At 36.4% G+C, this 19924-nt stretch overlaps 1 protein-coding gene across 1 annotated transcript in view; it reads left to right on the top strand.

Moving 5' to 3' along the window:
- Nucleotides 1-18405, top strand: part of LOC128097651 (solute carrier family 7 member 13-like) — a 41726-nt gene extending 23321 nt beyond the window's left edge. The window contains exons 2-4 of the mRNA XM_052718310.1: nucleotides 4333-4464; nucleotides 5885-6246; nucleotides 18160-18405. Coding sequence (XP_052574270.1) covers nucleotides 4333-4464; nucleotides 5885-6246; nucleotides 18160-18405 — 740 coding nt within the window. The remainder of the gene's footprint in view (nucleotides 1-4332; nucleotides 4465-5884; nucleotides 6247-18159) is intronic.
- The last annotated feature ends 1519 nt before the right edge of the window (nucleotides 18406-19924 follow it).

Below are 19924 nucleotides of genomic sequence, written 5' to 3'. Positions count from 1 at the left end.
AAGATGCCGGTAAGCCACGAGCCACGTGGCAAGGTATAGATTTATAGAAATTGATTAACTTAAGCTGTAAGAACAGTTAGCAAGAAGCCTGCCACGGCCATACAGTTTGTAAGCAATATAAGTCTCTGTGTTTACTTGGTTGGGTCTGAGCGGCTGTGGGACTGACAGGTGAGAGAGATTTGTCCTGACTGTGGGCCAGGCAGGAAAACTCTAGCTACAAGTATACTTTTATATGATCCTCTTTTTCCCTTACAGCTTTTAATATTCTTTCTTTGTTCTGTAAAATCAGTGTTTTGATCATTATGCTTCCTCAAGAAATCCTTTTCTGATCCAGTCTGTTTGGTGTCTGTATGTTCCTTGTACTTTTAATAGGCACATCCTTCTTTAGGTTAGGAATATTTCTCCTGTGATTTTATTAAAAAATATTTTCAATGTTTTTGAACTAAGCTTTTTCTTTTCCTGTTGTTCAAATATTTGGTCTTTCCACATTGTTCCAGATTTCCTGGATGTTTTGTCTCTGAAATTTTTTTTTTACTGAGGCATTTTGTCTCCTGTAATATCTTTAATGACTGAGATTCTCTATTACTTTTCATGTACCTTGTTGTGAGGCTTACCTCTAAGGTTTACGTTTGATTTTCAAAACATATCATTTCTGTTGTACCTCCACTTGGATTTTCTTTAGTTACTCTTTTTATTTTTATTTCTTTAACTGTTTTCATTATTTTGTTCCACTAGTTGCTTGTGTTTTCACCAACTTATGAAGAGATTCATTTATATAGTTTTTGTGGTCTTTGAGCATACTCATAATACCTAATTTGAAGTTTGTGTCTTGTGCTTAAAACTATTCCACTTCTATTGGGATACTCTATTAGTTTCTGGGTTCTGGGGCAGGAATATTTTCTTTGCTGTCAATGACTGTGTTTTTGTGCTGGCATCTTGGCCTCTGGTTTTTGAAATGATGGTGATAGTAATTGTTGATATCTGGTATTGTCTTCCTTAAGCATGTGTTTCTATGCTTGAGTTTTCTTGGACTCTCTGGATCTTAGCAACTGTTGGTGGCTGTGGATTGACTGAGAAGGAGTACTTCTGACTCCCTTCCTGTTTTGCTCACTGTTGTTCCTGGCTTGGACGTGTTTCTAGGTATTTGTTGCAGGCCCAAAGAATGGGGATTGGCTAGAATTTGGGGGCTGGAAATGTTCACAGGAAGAAGGAAAGATGGCTCCACCATTAGTTTGGGTGGTATCCCTAGGTAGTAGAGTCAGAGAGGAAGGACAGGCTCATTTAAGCAGTTTGCTACATGCCTGTAGATGAGACAGGGGATTGGAAATGGGGGAAATGAACAATAGTGAAGATTGTGTACCTGATTCCCAGGCCAGGGTGGCCAGCAACTTCCCAGGTAGAAAGTCTTACATTAATTTTCAAGATATATAAATTTAATAAAATTTAATCCTTCCTTTTCACAGTGTGAACATTTTTCCTCATTATTTGTGTCAAAATTTTATGCAATGTATTTGATGAAAGGAAGACAAACAGATCATGATTAACATCTATTAATATGTGGCATTCATTTTTTCTTGTAATTCCAAATAATCACAACCATGTATGTACTAATGTTCCTAGTATTTGTAGGGTTACACTTATTTGTATTATGTAATAATATGAATTTTTACTATCTGGATTAATTTTGTTACAACCCTCTAAAATTTAACTATTTGATGATAAGATTCTTCTCTTAAAGATTAACTTACTTCATTTCAGGGGAAACCTATTTTACTGCTGAAAATATCCTTGGAGATAAGTCTATTTCATAAATTTCAACACCAGACTCCAGCAAATATAGCAAACCAGTTAATCAGCTTGTGTGTGAAAACTGACCAACTGCTCTACTGGAATATCTGTCAAGTCATAGATGTGATTATTCTCTCCCAGCACCACCAGCTTCTCCATATTGATTCAGAAATCTCATTTCTTGTCATCACTGCCAGGAATAGACCATTCATTTTAGTTCAAAGTTTGTCTCACCTGATAACAGATCAGTGCGTAGAATAGAAGGAGGAAAAGAAGTATGTGGTAATGCTCCATCCAACACAGGGCTTCTTATACTTTTTCTTTCATGAGTACTTCCCACTCACTAATTTTACTTGACCCTCATCATATATATAAATTAAATAAGTACATAAATAAAACCTTTAATGATAATAAGTCACAAAGAAATTTGTTTAGCCATGCTATGGTGGCACATGCCTTTAATCCCAGCACTCCAAAGGTAGAGACAGGCAGATCTCTGTGAGTTCAAGGCCACCCTGGTCTACAGAGCGAGATCTAGGACAGGCACCAATACTACAGAGAGAAACACTGTCTTGAAAAAAAATTGTTTAAAATTTTGGCAATGCCAAAAATTTACCATTGAACAAATAGAAAAGAAAAATTGCATCCTAATGGGACAGACGTGTGCTTATGATTTTCACCTAAAGAATATAATCTCTGCTAGATAGGTTATAATATGTATGTAGACTATTATATACAGTTTATAGGTATTTGATATATTGGTTTTCTAGTTGTTAATACTGAAGGCACCATTTCATATAAATATCTAATAAAATTGGCAGAAGTATCTTTAGGGACTCTTGTGGTTTGAATGAAAATGTCCTTCTAATATTGAAAGTACTTGAACACTTGGTCCTCGGTTGGTGATGCTGTTTGAAGACATAGTGGAACCTTAAAATAGAGTCTTGCTGGAGGAAGCATATGACTAGAGTAAGTTTTGAATGTCCATGTTCACACCCTACTTTTTGTGTGCTATCTATGATTCTTCCTTGCTTTTTAAAGGTGTGACTTCTCAACTTTTTATTGCTACCATCATGCCTTCTAGGCCTCCTCAACATTGTGGACTCTTGTCCATCAGGAACTATAAGCCCAAATACATCCTTCCTTCTATAAGTTTCCTTGTTCATGGTACTTTCTCACAGCAGTAGAAAGTAACTCAAGCAGTGCCAGTTCAGATATTATTAGAAACTGGTACTAATATCAAGCCAACTTGATATAACAGTTAATTTTATTTTAATCTGGATATAAATATATAGTTTCCTCCTCTATCTCTTTCCTCCACCTTCCCATATCTGCACCTTATCCCCCAAATTCAAAGCCTCATCATCTTTAACAATTGTTGTCACATACACACCCAAACAAATATGTGAATACAACCTGCTGTGCTCATTCAGTGTTACAGCATAAATAGGTTTCTGTAGCTGACCACTCCAATGTTCATCCATTAGGAAGACTAATTCTACATCTCTCATCAATTGCTAATTGTTTGTAGGTCTTCATGGGTGTATGGGGCTCAATAATACCCTCTGCTGTGTTGGGATATCAAGTGTGGTTGGAGTTGTCCCAAACTTTATGAAACTCCAGTCAGTAAAAATCAGCAATATTAAAAATTCAAACATTCTAGCACAACGCACTTCAATGACATACCCCTTTGGCACTTATATGTCTAGGAATTATGGTAAGAAGACACAAATATTTGCTTAGCACACTTAAAATATGTTTCTTTAGTAGAAGAAACTATGTACAGAGAGAGTCATAGCATCTAATTTTCTGAAATCTGAGCTGATGTATTATGAGTAATATTTGGTGATACTCTGCAGTGTGACAACCATGCACTGCAATATGCATGTTATGACTTCTGATACATAGCTGTAGTGAAGTATGACCTGAAATAAACACTTCATGTTTGTTGCAAGTTTAATTTTGAATTAATATTTTGAATTGCAGAATCAAAAAGCTATTATTGTTGCCAATTTCTCATGATATCCACTTTCAGGCAAATGGTCCAAAAATGTAGACATAACCTATATTTGAGAACTTGAGCTTTGGGAACACTACACTGACTTAAATGGATATTGTGGACCACAGTTTATTAACATCACTATAAATCTATAATAAAATGTTTGCAGAGTTAGGTTACTGCACAGTAAGATTGCTGACTATAAATGAACAAATTTGTGTCCTTCATATTGCCTCATGAGACATTTTGCTCTAAAATATGTACCTTAAAATAGTGCATAAGTCTAGGTTCTTGTATCTAGGAAACAAAGACAACAATGCACTATTTTATATTCAATAAGCTTACTAAATATATGAAGATCTGTATTATGTATCTAAACCATCAATATTTCTATCTTAGTTAAAGAAGATAATACATAATCTCTACTGAAAGAAAGAATTACTTTATCAGAGACCTAATGTGATTGTTCCATGGCATGGGGCTTTGGCAAGTTCATATGTTTGATGTGTCATTTTCTAATATATTTATTTATTTATTTTTCTTAGGAGAAATAAAAAGTCCTACTGATACAATTACAAAATCTTTTATATCTGGCCTGTCCATTGTGACTCTGTTGTACTTACTGACTAATATATCATACTTGGCAGTGTTGACAACCCAGGAAATCATCTCTTCAGGTATGATGAAGTAAAATTAAATAGGGCAGATGCCTCTCTGTGGTTGGAAATAAAGATTGCAAGTTTTATATACTATAGATGTGTTTAGTATATGTACAATGCTATAAAATAATGTTTATGTTTTAGGCTTTTCAATGAGGCTAAAAAAACATAATAACCTATCAATTTTTATATGATAAACAGTCACATTAAAAACTTAATTATACATCCAGATGCCATGTACCCAGAAAAACTAAAATAAAGGACAAAGACAGAAGAGTAGGAAAAGAGTAAAAAGAATGTCAAGATACCTGAACAATCAGGGCAAGAACACAAAGAATAAACATTATGCTTAGATGCTTCATCCTTCAAAATACACATTTATCTTTACAATGAAAGAGGCTGTTTAAAATAGACAACATCTCTTTACTTTCTTAGATGTGAAACCCACTGCCAAGATTTTCATTAAGGCTGTCATTTGTATCCATCAGAAGTGGATCAAAAAGTGAGTCACAATCAGTTCTCAGCCATACTTTGCATATTGTAGCTCTCAGTTTTTCGAGGATATTGCTAGTTATTTGTAAATGTGAGTACTAATTGTCATGAGTGGCTCTTCTATATATATAGCAATCAGAATGCCACTAGGAATAAGTGTGGCCCTATGGTCACTCATTCATTACTTTCTGGGATTTCTCTGTGTAGTCTGTCAAATTGTTAAAAACCCATGAAAACTTTTCTTCGAAGACAAGTGCTTATTCTAGTTGGAACCAGAGCTTCAACTTTCCCTTCCTCTAGATGAGATTACTGGGAAATTACAATTCCAGGCCTGAGCAGCATTGATTTTAAATACTATGATTAAAAAGAGAGGAGCACAAATAATCTTTTCTTAGGACATTTTCAGTCTTATAAAATGACATAGTAGTATAATCAAAGTTTGCCAATGTCAAAAAGTTTATTGGACAGGAGCACTTCTAAGTATATCTGCAACACTGGGGCATTAAAGGGAGGATGTGAGGGAGGTGTCATCACACAAATTTCACAACTTATGCTACACCATAGTGGCTAAATTTTAGACCGTTTTTACTGGGAGAAACGTATAATGCAGTGCCAAGGCTCCACAGCTAGTATTTCTTTTTCCTGTCTTATTAGCTGAAAAAGTTTTGGGTGGTAAATTCATGAGATAGACAGCTTAACAATCAAGAAAGCAAGAACTGTTATTCCTGGCACTGGGCAGCCTTGCAGCTCTCAAACATCCACTTCTAATGTGCTTTAATGGACAAATCAATCACAAGGCACAACAGATTAGAAGAGTAAGAGACTCCCTCTCCTAGAAAAAAATGACCAAGTTCTATTACAATATGCATGGATACAGAAACAATTGCAGAGTGCTGTTCTATTTGCTTTCAAGCAAAAATGACTTTGGCATTTTGAATTTTCATAGATTCTATTACTGTCACATGGATGGACAGAGTCTTCCCTTCTGCACAATGGGTATTTGCTTTAGGGATCTCAGCTTCACTGGTGACCGATGGTTCTTCTGGAATACTTTCAGCATCAAGAATACTTTACTGTGCAAGTCAAAATGGACAATTGCCTATCATCTACTCAATGCTTAATGATCATCACTCTCCAGTTGTAGCAGTCATCCTGATTACCATTTTATCTTCTATTGCAATAATAGCTTCAGATTTAATCTACCTAGTGAAATATGTGGCGCTAGGAACATCTTGTTTAAATTTGCTGAAAATGATAGGGTTGCTTAAACTAAGGTACCAGAAGCCGGATCTACCAAGACCTTATAAGGTAAGTCAATATGTAAATATTAATATTGAATATACAGCCTGTTTGTGGATAAAGCTTGCTCTGTAGCTGTGAGATTCTTCTAACCAATTTTCAACCCATTGTATGCAGCAGTGGCTCTATGTCTTCCAATCAAGCTTTTGTGATATATGCTATTTGAGGCTTCATTTTTATTGCTTAAAAGCAGATAACTGATACACTGCAGGAAAGGCAGATATCATCATTATCTTCCAGGAAGCAAACAATAATACTCAGGAGAAAACTGTCATCCCCATGCTCAAATGAACGAGCTCACATAATAATTTCACAAAGTAGAAGTATTTTCAACTTTTTGTTTAATTCCTTATTTGATATTTTTTTATATCATGATTTTTAGCAAAGACTTATCATGGACAATTTTCACTCATATTATCTCAATGCTATGTAAGTCACACATTTATATAACATAAATCCAAGGAAGTCACATCATCTTTGCTTTCCTTCTCAATATTCTTATGAATTTCATCAAGATTTAAACTGTATCATGGTTGCAGAGATTATACAATAAGATAAAAAAAGTCTGTGTTTTATGACAGTGACCATAATAAGTACATGAGTATTGTTAATAAGTTTCACATTCACAAGTTTTCTCCTATGTACTCTGATTCATTCAGTCTCTATTGGACCACAGGAGTGTATACTGACTGATATTATTCATCTTGGGATTCTTATAAATAGTTGAATATTGACCATATTTTCAGAAGTGTCTTTCTATACCATATTCCGTATTCTTCTTTCTTGTAATTGCTTCCTCTTCAAGTTCATCCCACATGGAAAAAAGTGAATGATACCTTGGATACATTGTGGTATCCCTGCTATATTTCAGATAATCATGTGGATACGTCAGAGAAATTGAGATAATATATTTTGAAACCTTACTTTATTCAGAGATGGTAAAAAGAAATCATCATTAGTCAAAGATAATGAACAAATTTCATTTGTTGAGCACATTCTAGTGGCATGAGTCTCATATAGACTTCATTAGAATCATATCAGATAATATTTTGACAACAAAAAACTGATGAACAAATCAATTAAGTTATCATTTATGTACCTGCACAATGCCTCTCAGATTCCTGTTTATTAACTTTCATTATCTTTCCTGAGCATTGATCACAGTACATGACAAATAAGAGTTGTAGGTGGAGTCTTGATCTCCCCACCACTTGCTCCCAAATAACCAATCTGATACTTAATATAAATGATAAAAGCTCAGCCAATACTTCAGGCTTGTTGCTAGATAACTCTTACACTTAAATTAATCCATATTTCTTATTTATGCTTTGCCACATGGCTTGGTACCTTTTCTTAGTATGGCATGCCCATCTTCCTTCTCTGCATCTCTTTGTGACACTCCTGACTCTACTCTTCTTCATCCCACCATCTTTAGCTTGGTCAACCCACCTATATTTCCTGGCTGGCAACTGGAAAATCAGTGTTTATTAAGCAAATTCAATTGACAAATCTTTAAAGTGTACAAGAGGATTTTTCACAAAATTTTCCTTTTTGTCTAATTAAAAAGTTTTAATTTTAACTTAGTAAAATTATATACAAAAAAGTTATTAAATAATAATTGCACTTACACTATCCAGTCTATATGTATTTGGAAAAATTAAACAAAATACTCCATTATCTGTCATATCTTGGTGAGTCCAGAGTTTTGTACCTAAATCACTTTATATCCTAACTTGCATTAACAACTCATAATTATCTTTTTATGTCTTTAAAGCTTATACACTTTATTACTCTTCTGTAAATTTCTTTTCTGAATTTGGTAACAAGAAAATTATAACTATAACTATCTATCTTCAACCCCATCAGAGACCTAAGAAGGATATAATATTACCTGAGTAAACAGGAAGTGCAGAGCAAAACTCCAAAGCTAAGAAATGACAGAAACAGTCACCTGAATGGACAGTCATCCAAGGTTCCTCTGCAATGTTGGGGCATTCATCTTTGACCTGCCAGCCTAGGATATCTCACTGACTGTGAAGCAGGATTTTGGAAGAGCTGCCATGTTTGGCTTGGCAAAGATTGGCTGTAACTTTCCTTTGTGTCTCACTTGTCCAATATAGACAACATACTGTCAGTAGTTAAGGCCAAGGAAGCTTCTTGTCCAGTGACTAACTTTCACCACAAAGAAACTAAACTCTATATGAAGTTTCTTTGATGCCCATCATCTACTCTGAAGTAGGTTGGTACTTCCAGGAGCATATATTTCTTATTTTCATAAAAACTTTATGTTAATAAGACATGTTAAATGCCATATTTGTAGACCTCTGATGTGTTTGAAGACCACCTGTCTATCTAAAATCTATCTCTATATGATTTTGAAAACATACCCAATGTGACTATAAGTTTGACTATTATAGATGACTATTAATCTCTATTTTATTATAAATTACATTTTTAAATGACTTGCATAAACATAATACTCCAAACAAGAGTAGAATTATACATAAAGTATAACAGAAATAACTTTAAATTTCTATCAATAAACCAAATCTATACTAATGTAAACATTTAAGATTGATAGTTATTCTTTTAGATTAAAGTAGATTCAATAATCCACCTTTTATCTCACCATTTCTATATTATACCCCCTTTTATTCATGCAGAAAGAGATCTTTGAATTTAATTCTTATTCTAGCTTTTATCCTGACTATGACTAAATGTCAATCCCCCATAAATGCCAAACAAAAAAAAACTATAGCCAATCTTTTAGGAATGTGAGCATTGTGTATTTTAGATTGCTTTGTGTTGTTTGGTGGTACTGGCATCTTTGGGGAATCTTGAGAAAATGGGTTAATAATGAAGTCCTGTCTGGAGTAGTTCGTGAGTGGACCATCTCAGCCAGCAGATTTAAAACTGTTTTGGATGCAGACTTTTGAGGAGATAACAAAGGCATTTTGAAATGGTAGATAACCTAGGCCATCCATTTACTTTGGTGTCTCATCCTCTTATTGTTTATTTATTAAATAAATATTAAAGGTAACATACATATCTACATTATTACAAGTATATCCTGTGTATTGTATACAAGTCAGCCAAAGATGATTTTTTTTATGTTTGAGCAGGTAAAATATACATTATGTGTCTTGTAGTTCATTTAAGCGTATTTCTATATGTTTGTAGCCAGGATTTTCAAGAGGTTTTCCTCTATCAACTCTGATTTTCTTTAACCCAAAATAAATCCACATCCTCTCATTTCCTGTGGAAATAAAAGCATAAACTCTTCCCCAAAGCAATATAGCTTTTGATTTAGTTTTGAAGTCAAGATATTTTTAAAATATTTATAATGGTTTAATCTAGCAGTTTTTATAATCCAGTATCTCTTAGCAGACAAAAAAACTCCAAAAACAATACAATAACATACAGAATCCAGACTCTCTGTGTAATTCAACTCTTAATGTGGCATATATTTATTTTTATTATTCTATTCCTTTTTAAAGGACTTTCTGAACACTTTTTCTTTTTCTCCAAAGATTACATATATTGTTAAACACACTGTAAACTGTTTAAAGGATTTTTTGGTCTGCATCTATCTTTACTGCCTATCTGTATTTTTTTCTCACATGAGACAAATCTTAAATTGATCATAATTCCCAGGATTTTTCAGCTTAGCACATGGCAGTAACACATGGTGTTTGGGGGCAAGTCTTAGGAGATACTTTTCTATATTGCAGCTAGCATGAGACACTGAAGGAAACTACCACAGAGCATACCTCATGGCCAGGGTGAGAGACTGCAGGAACCCACCTTGCAGTATAGTTCGTGGTGAGCTGGCAGCTTTCAGGAGATGCAGCTCTGTGCTGTGGCTAGCATGAGAGACATGAGACTAGAAAGCAACTCTTGGCTGCATTTCTGTGTCTAGAACCCCATTTTAAGCTTTTTAGGTCTTATGTAGATCTATGCCCCATTTTGGGTGCTATTTGTAGATGTAATTTTTCTGTCCTGACTGTCTGGTCCCAAATAACCAACTCTGAGACTTAATATAAATAATACATATTCAGTCAACAACTCAGGCTTGTTAATAGTTAACAGTTAAACAAAATTAACTCATATTTCTTATCTATGTTTTGCCATGTGACTTGGTACTTTTTCTTAGTATGGCATCATGGTCGTCTTAACTTCTCTCCATCTCTTAATGACTCTCCTGAATCCATTCTTCTTCCTCCCAGCATCCTTAGTTTGGTTGCTCTGCCTATAATTCTGGCCTGGAGACTGGCTAATCAGAATTTAATAAATCTAATTCTAGTGAAAAATCTTTATTGTGTACAAGAGGATTACTCAACAGCAAGGAGTATTTCAGTGTGATGTGTGTCCAAACTAGAAACATTATTAATCTAAAAATGTGATATCACTATTTGTGTAGCATAGTGCAAAGAATCAGCAACAGCAGATGTTAAATAGGGCAATGTTCAGACCTATATTTAAGGACCTATTTGTTATCAGATATTATAAAATGGACACATAGAAAACACTCCTAGTGAAGAAAACACTGAGTCTTCTGTATAATGGCATGTTGTATAAAACTGATTAACAATCTGAAAGACACAGAATCTAACTATGTCCATCTGATGTTAGAATACATTTAGGCAGAACCATTTCCAAAATGAGAAAGAACTAGATTTAGAAACACGGTTGTGGAAAAGTAAATAGAACAAGGAATTGAGATGGTACCTTCTTAAGAGACAAGCAAGAGAAGTTGCTCTTGACACAGAGAATTGAAGGTAAAAAGAGCCTAGTTCTCTCGTATGTCCTAGGATCAATCCCTGGTGAAAGACCTACAACATGAAAAGTAGGTATTTGGTAATGGAATGCTTGCTTTATTACCACTAAGAGAAACCATTTCAAATATCATGTAAAAATACTGTTCTTTTATATATGAGTAAGAACAGTGAGAAGAAAAATATGGAAAGCTACAGAAAACTTTTTCTGGGAAATATACACACAATAATTCTTAACAAAGTGTTTCCAATCTGAATTTGAGACCACATAAGGAGAATCAGATACAATAGGAAATTTTGGCTTAGTTAAAGAAATGAAAGGATAACTGCACATTTTTATCAATAAATGTAATATTGTACTTAATTGCATTTAAGGTCAGAAATCACATTTATGTTGTTAAAATATGTATTTGTACATATGCACATAAAGAAAATAAACATAGAAATGGGATCAAAAAAAATGATAATGCCTAAAAGTCAGAGTTTTTTTTAAAATAGCACACGTCATTTTATTTCTATGAATAATTAATACATATTTCATTAACAATGAGGCAATAATTGAAACATATTATCAAATTTGATTGGAATAAAGGAACAACATACATCAAGGCAAGTGCAAGATCAAAACTGATTATTCTTCTTTTTTTAATGAAAAACACAGTCTACAGTTTGAGTATATCTCATCTCCATTTACTATTTTTCTTTCAAATGTTAGCATTTGAGACAATTCCTATGTGGGACTTTCTGTAGCCCTCACTCCCGGCTTAAGACACATTGACAGATATTTTTATTCCAGTATCACTAATCTAAGGGTCTCAGTGAATTTCTTTTATTTTTTCTTTTCATTTTTCTTTATTAAGAAATTTTCTACTCACTCTACATACCACCCACAGATACCCCCTCCTTCCTCCTCCAACATTCCTGACCTCCCTCCCTAGCCACCCCACATCCTCACATCCCCCAAATCAAAGTCACCCATAGGGAGTCAGCAGAGTCCAGCACACTGAGCCTAGGCAGGTCCAAGCCCCTCCCCAATGCACCAAGGCTACACAAGGCATCACACCACAGGCAACAGGCTCCCAAAAGCCTGCCCATGCACCAGGGACAGATCCAGTACCCTTGCCTGGGTGCCCCCAAAACAGTTCAAGCCAAACAACCATCTTCCTTATCCAGAGGGCCTAGTCCAGTCCCATGGGGGCCCCACGGTCACTAGTCGACAGTTCAAGGGCTTCCACTAGTGTGGCCAGTCATCAATGCACGTCTTCCCATCATGATCCAAAGTCCCCCACCTGCAGAATCCCTCCTCTCCCTCATCAATTGGATTCAGTCTGGTGCCTGGCCATGGATCTCTGCATCTGCCTCCATCAGTCACTGGACAAAGGCTCTATGATGACAGTTAGGGTATTCACTAGACTGGTCACCAGAGTAGACCAGTCCAGGGACCATCTATACCACTGCCAGCAGTCCAAGGTGGGGTCATCCTTGTGGATACCTGAGAGCATCCCCAGCACACTGCCTCTTCCTATTTCCATGATGTCCTCATCTATCATGGTATCTCCCTCCTAGCCCTCCCACTCTATCCCTGTTCCAGCTCGACCCTCCCATTTCCCTATGTTCTCATGTCCTGTTCCCTGCCCTCCACTACCCCACCACTCCCAGTCCACCCATGTAGATCTCCTCCACTTATTGAAGGGCCGTCCATATGTCCTTCCTATAGTCTTTCCCTGCTAGCTAGCCTCTCTGGAGCTGTGGGTTGCAGTCCAGACATCCCTTCCTTCACATCTAGTATCCACTTATGAGTGAATACATACAATGTTTGTCCTTCTGAGTCTGGGCTAACTCAGGATGATTTTTTCTAGTTCCATCCATTGGCCTTCAAACCTCATGATGTCATTGTTTTTTTCTGCTGAGTAGTACTCCATTGTGTATATATACCACATTTTATTTATCCATTCTTTAGTTGAGGGGGATTCTAGGTTGTTTCCAGGTTCTGGCTATTGAAAATAATGGTGATATGAACATAGATGAGCATGTGTACTTGTGGTAAGGTTGAGGATTCCTAGGGTATATGCCCAAGAGTGGTATTGATGGGTCTTGAGGAAGACTTATTCTCAATTTTCTGAGAAACTGCCATACTGATTTCCAGAGTGGCTGTACAAGTTTGCAGTCCCACCAACAGTGTAGTAGTATTCCCCTTGCTCCACATTCTCTCCAACATAAGCTGTCCTCAGTGTTTTTGATCTTAGCCATTCTGACAGGTGTAAGATGGTATCTCAGAGTTGTTTTGATTTGCATATCCCTGATGACTAAGGATGTTGAATAATTCCTTAAATGTCTTTCAGCCATTTGAGATTCTTCTGTTGAGAATTCTCGGTTAAGCTCTGTAGCCCATTTTTTAACTGGTTTTTTCAATATTTGAAGTCTAGCTTTTAGTGTTCTTTATATATTTTGGAGATCAGCCCTTTGTCAGATGTAGGTTTGGTGAAGATCTTTTCCCATTCTGTAGGCTGTTGTTTTGTCTTATTGATGGTGTTCTTTGTTCTACAAAGGCTTCTCAGTTTCAGCAGGTCTCATTTATTAATTGCTGCTCTCAGTGTCTGTGCTACTGGTGTTGTATTTAGAAAATGGTCTTCTGTGCCAATTTATTAAAGACTACTTCTTGCTTTCTTTTCTATCATGTTCTGATATATATACTGGATTTATGTTGGGGTCTTTGTTCCACTTGGAATTGAGTTTTGTGCATAGTGACAGATATGGATCTATTTACAATCTTCTGCATGTTGACACCCAGTTATGCCAGCACCATTTGTTGAATATGCTTTCTTTTTTTCCATGGTACAGTTTTGGCTACTTTGTCAAAAATAATATGTTCATAAATATGTGAATTAATGTCAGGGTCTTCAGTTCGATTCCATTGGTCCATGTGTTGGTTTTTATGCCAGTACCAAGCTGTTTTTATTACTATAGCTCTATAGTAGAGCTTGAGGTCAGAGATCATGATGCCTACAGAGGTTACTTTATTATAGAGGATTCTTTTAACTCTCCTAGGTTTTTTGTTTTTCCCTTTAAAGTTAAGAATGGCTCTTTCCAAGCCTGTGAAGAATTGTGTTGGGATTTTGATAGGGATAACATTGAATCTGTAGATTGCTTTTTGTAAGATTGCCATTTTTTTTTTGTTGGGAGATTTTTAATGACTGTTTCTGTTTTCCTGGGGTTTATAAGTCTGTTAAAATTGTATATCTATTTTTTCTTTTTTTAATTTTACAATACAATTCGGTTCTGCACATCAGCCATGGATTCCTTTGTTCTCCCCCCTACCGCCCCTCTCCCCTTCCCCCCAGCTTACCCCCCATTCCCACCTCCTCCAGGGCAAAGCCTACCCGGAGGATTGAGATCAACCTGGTAGACTCAGTCCAGGCAGGTCCAGTCCCCACCTCCCAGGCTGAGCCAAGCAACCCTGCATAAGCCCCAGGTTTGAAAAAAGCCAACTCATGCAATGAGCACAGGACCCAGTCCCACTGCCTGGGTGCCTCCCAAACAGATCAAGTCAATCAACTGTCTCACCCATTCAGAGGGCCTGATCCAGTTGGGGGCCCCTCAGCCATTGGTTCATAGTTCATGTGTTTCCATTCATTTGGCTATTTGTCCCTGTGCTTTATCCAACCTTGGTTTCAACAATTCTTGCTCATATAAACCCTCCTCTTTCTCGCTAATTAGACTCCCGGAGCTCCACTCGGGGCCTAGCCATGGATCTCTGCATCCAGTTCCCTCAGTCATTGGATGGGGTTTCTAGTATGACAATTAGGGTGTTTGGCCATCCCATCACCAGAGTAGGTCAGTTCACGCTGTCTCTCGACCATTGCCAGCAGTCTATTGTGGGGGTATCTTTGTAGATTTCTGTGGGCCTCTCTAGCACTTTTCTTCTTCCTATTCTCATGTGGTCTTCATTTACCATGGTCTCCTATTCCTTGTTCTCCCTCTCTGTTGTTGATCCAGCTGGAATCTCCCGCTCCCCCAAGCTCTCTTTCCCTTGAACCTCACCCTTCATTACCCTCACTCATGTCCAGGCTGTTCATGTAGATCTCATCCATTTCTCTATCATTGGGCAATCCCCGTGTCTTTCTTGGGGTCCTGTTTTCCAGGTAGCCTCACTGGTGATGACATTAATCCTAACACCTGTGAACATGTAATTTTTGACAAAGAAGCCAAAACTATACAATGGAAAAAAGAAAGCATCTTCAACAAATGGTGCTAGCATAACTTGATATCAACGTGTAGAAGGCTGCAAATAGATCTATATTGTCACCATGCACAAAACTTAAGTCCAAGTGGATCAAGGACCTCAACATAAATCCAGCTACTCTGAACCTGCTAGAAGAGAAAGTAGAAAGTAGTCTTGAACACATTGGCATAGGAGATCACTTCCTAAATAGAACACCAGTAGCACAGACACTGAGAGAAACAATCAATCAATGGGACCTCTTGAAACTGAGAAGCTTTTGTAGAGCAAAGGATACGGTCAACAAGGCAAAGCGACAGCCTAGAGAATGGGAAAAGGTCTTCACCAACACCACATCTGACAGAGGACTGATATCCAGAATATATAAGGAACTCAAGAAATTAGACATCAAAATGCCCAACAGTCCAATTAAGAAATGGGCTATAGAACTAAACAGAGGATTCTCAACAGAGGAAACTCAAATGGCTGAAAGACATTTAAGAAATTGCTCAACATCCCTAATCATCAGGGAAATGCAAATCAAAACAACTCTGAGATACCACCCTATGCCTATCAGAATGGCTAAGATCAAAAACACTGAAGACACCTTATGCTGGAGAGGATGTGGAGCTAGGGGAACTCTCCTCCACTGCTGGGGGGAATGCAAGCTTGTACAACCACTTTGGAAATCAATATGGTGCTTTCTTAGAAAATTGGGAATCAATCTCCCCCAAGATCCAGCTATACCACTCTTGGGCATATACCCAGGGAATGCTCAATTATACCACAAGAGCACTTGCTCAGTTATGTTCATATCAGCATTGTTTGTAATAGCCAGAACCTGGAAACAACCTAGATGCCCTTCAACTGAAGAATGGATAAACAAAATGTTATACATATACACAATGGAATACTACCCAGCAGAGAAAAACAATGACATCATGAGGTTTGCAGGCAAATGGATGGATCTAGAAAAATCATCCTGAGTGAGGTAACCCAGACTCAGAAAGACAAACATGGTATGTACTCACTCATAGGAGGATACTAGATGTGGAACAAGGATGACTGGACTGCTACTCATATCACCTTGATTGCCATTTTTACTATGTTAATTCTACCTATCCATGAGCATGGGAAATCTTTTCATTTTCTGATACCTTCTTGGATTTCTTTCTTCAGAGACTAAAGTTCTTATCATACAGGTCTTTCACTTGCTTAGTTAGAGTTTGCCCAAAGTATTTTATATTATTTGTAGCTATTGTAAAGGGTGATGTTTCTCTGATTTCTTTCTCAGCCAATTTATCATTTGTATATAGGAAGGCTACTGATTTTTTGAGTTAATCTTGCATCCTGCCACCTTACTGAAGGAGTTTATCATCTGTAGGAGTTCTCTGGTAGAATTTTTGGGGTCACTTATGCATACTATCATATTGTCTGCAAATAGCTCAAGTTTGACTACTTCCTTTCCAATTTGTATGCCCTTGATCTCCTTTTGTTGAAAAGAGAGAGATTAATGAGAGCAAGAAGAGACAATCAGACATTTATTTTGAAGGCTAAGTGGAAATCATTTTGTGGAAGAAAAGAGATAAGCAAGAAGGAAAAAGGAATGAAAGGAAGAAAAAGAACATAACATAGTTATTTGTGTGTATAAAAATTTTAGGTATAAACACTCATTACACATATAAATACATCACTACAGTAAGTCAATGAAAAAATTAATAAAAAGTTAAGATAATAAGGAACGGGGAAGTTTGGCTATGAGTGAATGTGTACTTGTTTTCCTAATTTAGAAAAAGATCATTGGAATGACGAATAGTAGAGCATTGCTGCTATTTCAGTTCATGGCAATTCTACAAGGGAACCCTTTTCTCTATTGTTTGAAAATAAAGAGCTGACTTTAGTGAAGAATGACTCAGTGGGATGAATAAAGTAGTAATTCAAATGCACTGTATGTAAATATGTAAGTTCACAATGACATTTTTTTTTTTTTTTTTTTTTTTTTTGGTTTTTCGAGACAGGGTTTCTCTGTGTAGCTTTGCGCCTTTCCTGGGACTCACTTGGTAGCCCAGGCTGGCCTCGAACTCACAGAGATCCGCCCGGCTCTGCCTCCCGAGTGCTGGGATTAAAGGCGTGCGCCACCACCGCCCGGCCACAATGACATTTTTTGTTGCATGATTTCTAATTGGTCTTTTGATAAAAAACCCAAAGCCAGATATTGGGGTAAATACTGAGAGATGGAGAGATAAAGGAACAAGCCATTGCCATATCTCACCTGCCAACTCCAGAAATTCTCTGTTTGAAAGCCTCTGAGTCCTCAGCCAAAAAACGTTCCAAGCCAAAAGTCCTCTAGCCAAAAAAATTTAGTTTCTGCCTCCTTACCCAGACATGTCACTTCCTTTCTCAACCTCCCTAGTACTGGGACTAAAGGCCTGTGTGCATTCCAAGTACTGATAGCAAAGGCATGAAATCTCAAGTGCTGGGATTAAAGGCATGTGAATCCTACATACTGGGATTAAAGGTGTGTGCCACCACTGGCTGGCTCTGTTTCTCTTCTAGACTGAATCAATCTCATGTAAACCAGGGAGGTTTTGAACTTACAGAGATCCAGCTGTATCTCTGCCTCCTGAATGCTAGGATTAAAGGTGTATGCATCCATTGCCTGGCCTCTATGTTTAATCTAGTGACTTGTTCTGTTCTCTAATCTTCAGACATATTTTGTTAGGGTACAACAAAATTCGCCACACATTTTCATGATATATTATCTTCAATAAATTAATTTTTGACTAGCTAATACCAGGACTACCTACTCTAAAATTTTTGAAGATATGTATGCACTCACTTCCTATTGGTTCTGTAACAAATATAATGTTCTTTTGTCATAGGAACTTAGCATGCCCTCAATAAGCTTAATTTTTTTTCTCTTTTCAGGTGTGGCTGCCACTTATATTTGGATCTATAGCTTCATCAGTTTTTCTCATTTTCATGCCAGTGATTCAGTCTCCTAATATGGAGCATGTCTATCAGGTTGTCTTTCTTTTCTGTGCACTTCTGTGTTACTGGCTTCAAGCTCACCTTAATAGACATGCTGTTTGTTTTGACACAATCATTTGTTACTGTCAATTGCTTTTCAATGTCTCACCATCTGAGGACCAAGATAAATTAATTTCTTCCTAAAATCCTGACAGAAGGAGAAGTATATTTGAAACTAGCATAACCTAATTTTATTACAATTTCACATTTAGATGTATATGTTGTTAAACACAATCCTTGTTTATATCATGTCCACCCCAAACATTGTTATACAATTTCAATTTCACCTCCTAAACACCTTTATTCTGTGAATAATGAGTAGAAATAAGATTAAAGTTTCTAAATATACAATAACTAAAAGAATATGGAAATTTCTTTTATCACTAAGAGATATATAAGTGTTCACAGCATTTTAGCATGTTGGCAAGTGTATTTTGTACACACACAACAAATCATAGTATTTATAAGTAGATTTGTCTCTAGTCATATTTAGCATATTTTCACTAAGAGGGAAAGTTTGTGTAAAGTGCTGTCTAAGGAAAGGAATCGGTATACTATAACCAAAGAGCCACATTCAATGATTCCTCTCTGTTGCTCTCTCTGTACATTGACATACTTCAAAAATGGTGACAGAGACCACACAACCTGCACAGCCAAAAATATGTCCTTATTGACTCTTCAGAAATTATTACCCAATCCAATCTATATAGCTAATTTTACAAGGTGGATGATCCCCAGAATTATGAATGATTAGGGTTTTACTGGGTATTTTAGAAAGTAATAATTTATGCCCTATTATAATTTGCTAGGTATTAGCACAGGCACATTTAGAGGAGTGATGGGCAATATGGCAACATACAACATTGACTGAGATGACATAGCATCTTCTAAATTCATTACAAGGAAAGTAAACTGGGTTTCTGTCCTATGCAATATATTTAATGTGTAAAGTAAATCTGTAAGCTAGCATATAAGACATATGAGAAAGAAATGTGAATTTCTCAACTTTGATCAGTATTCACACAGAGAGACACACACACATTTGACATAAATCTGTACCCCATAATTATTGTCATTGATTCATTAATCAAGAAATTTTAAAAAAGTTTCAGATAGAAATGCTGACTTCCCTGATTATAACGTTAAATATCATTATTCATCAAATTATAACATTCCATAAACTTGAAATAACTTAATAATATATATGAATACAGGAAACTGTATAGAAAAATCCTATCACTAGGCAAGAAGCTTTTGGCAATTGATACCTGCTGGGAAAGAGAAAATAAGCTTTCTCCAGTGGAGTGTTACAGGGTACACAAAGCACTTTCTAGGGCACACCCCAGTCCTACAAATAATTGGCCAGCATCAAATGGAGTTTTTGTGCTTTGTGTTTTCATTTATTTTGTTTTTGTTTTTGCTCTGAGACAGAAAGAAATAGCATACACTTGGTTGGTAGGGAAGTGAAGATGATCGGGAAGAAGATGGCTGAGGAAAGAATATGAAAAAATACATTTAAAAAAAAAGGAAAGCCAATCTATAAATGAAGAAATCAGAACGAATATCTCTGTTTAGTTTTCTGACTTGTACAAGTGGTCCAAGTTAAATATATAAGACTATGTAGATGAATTTCTAAACAGTCTTATTAAATAAAAACACAGAG

Source organism: Peromyscus californicus, unplaced genomic scaffold, assembly GCF_007827085.1.
Source record: "Peromyscus californicus insignis strain IS unplaced genomic scaffold, ASM782708v3 Scaffold_5__1_contigs__length_169319896, whole genome shotgun sequence".
Lineage (NCBI taxonomy): Eukaryota > Metazoa > Chordata > Mammalia > Rodentia > Cricetidae > Peromyscus > Peromyscus californicus.
The sequence above is the reverse complement of the archived record's forward strand: the minus strand, read 5'-3'. Positions and strand labels throughout refer to the sequence as shown.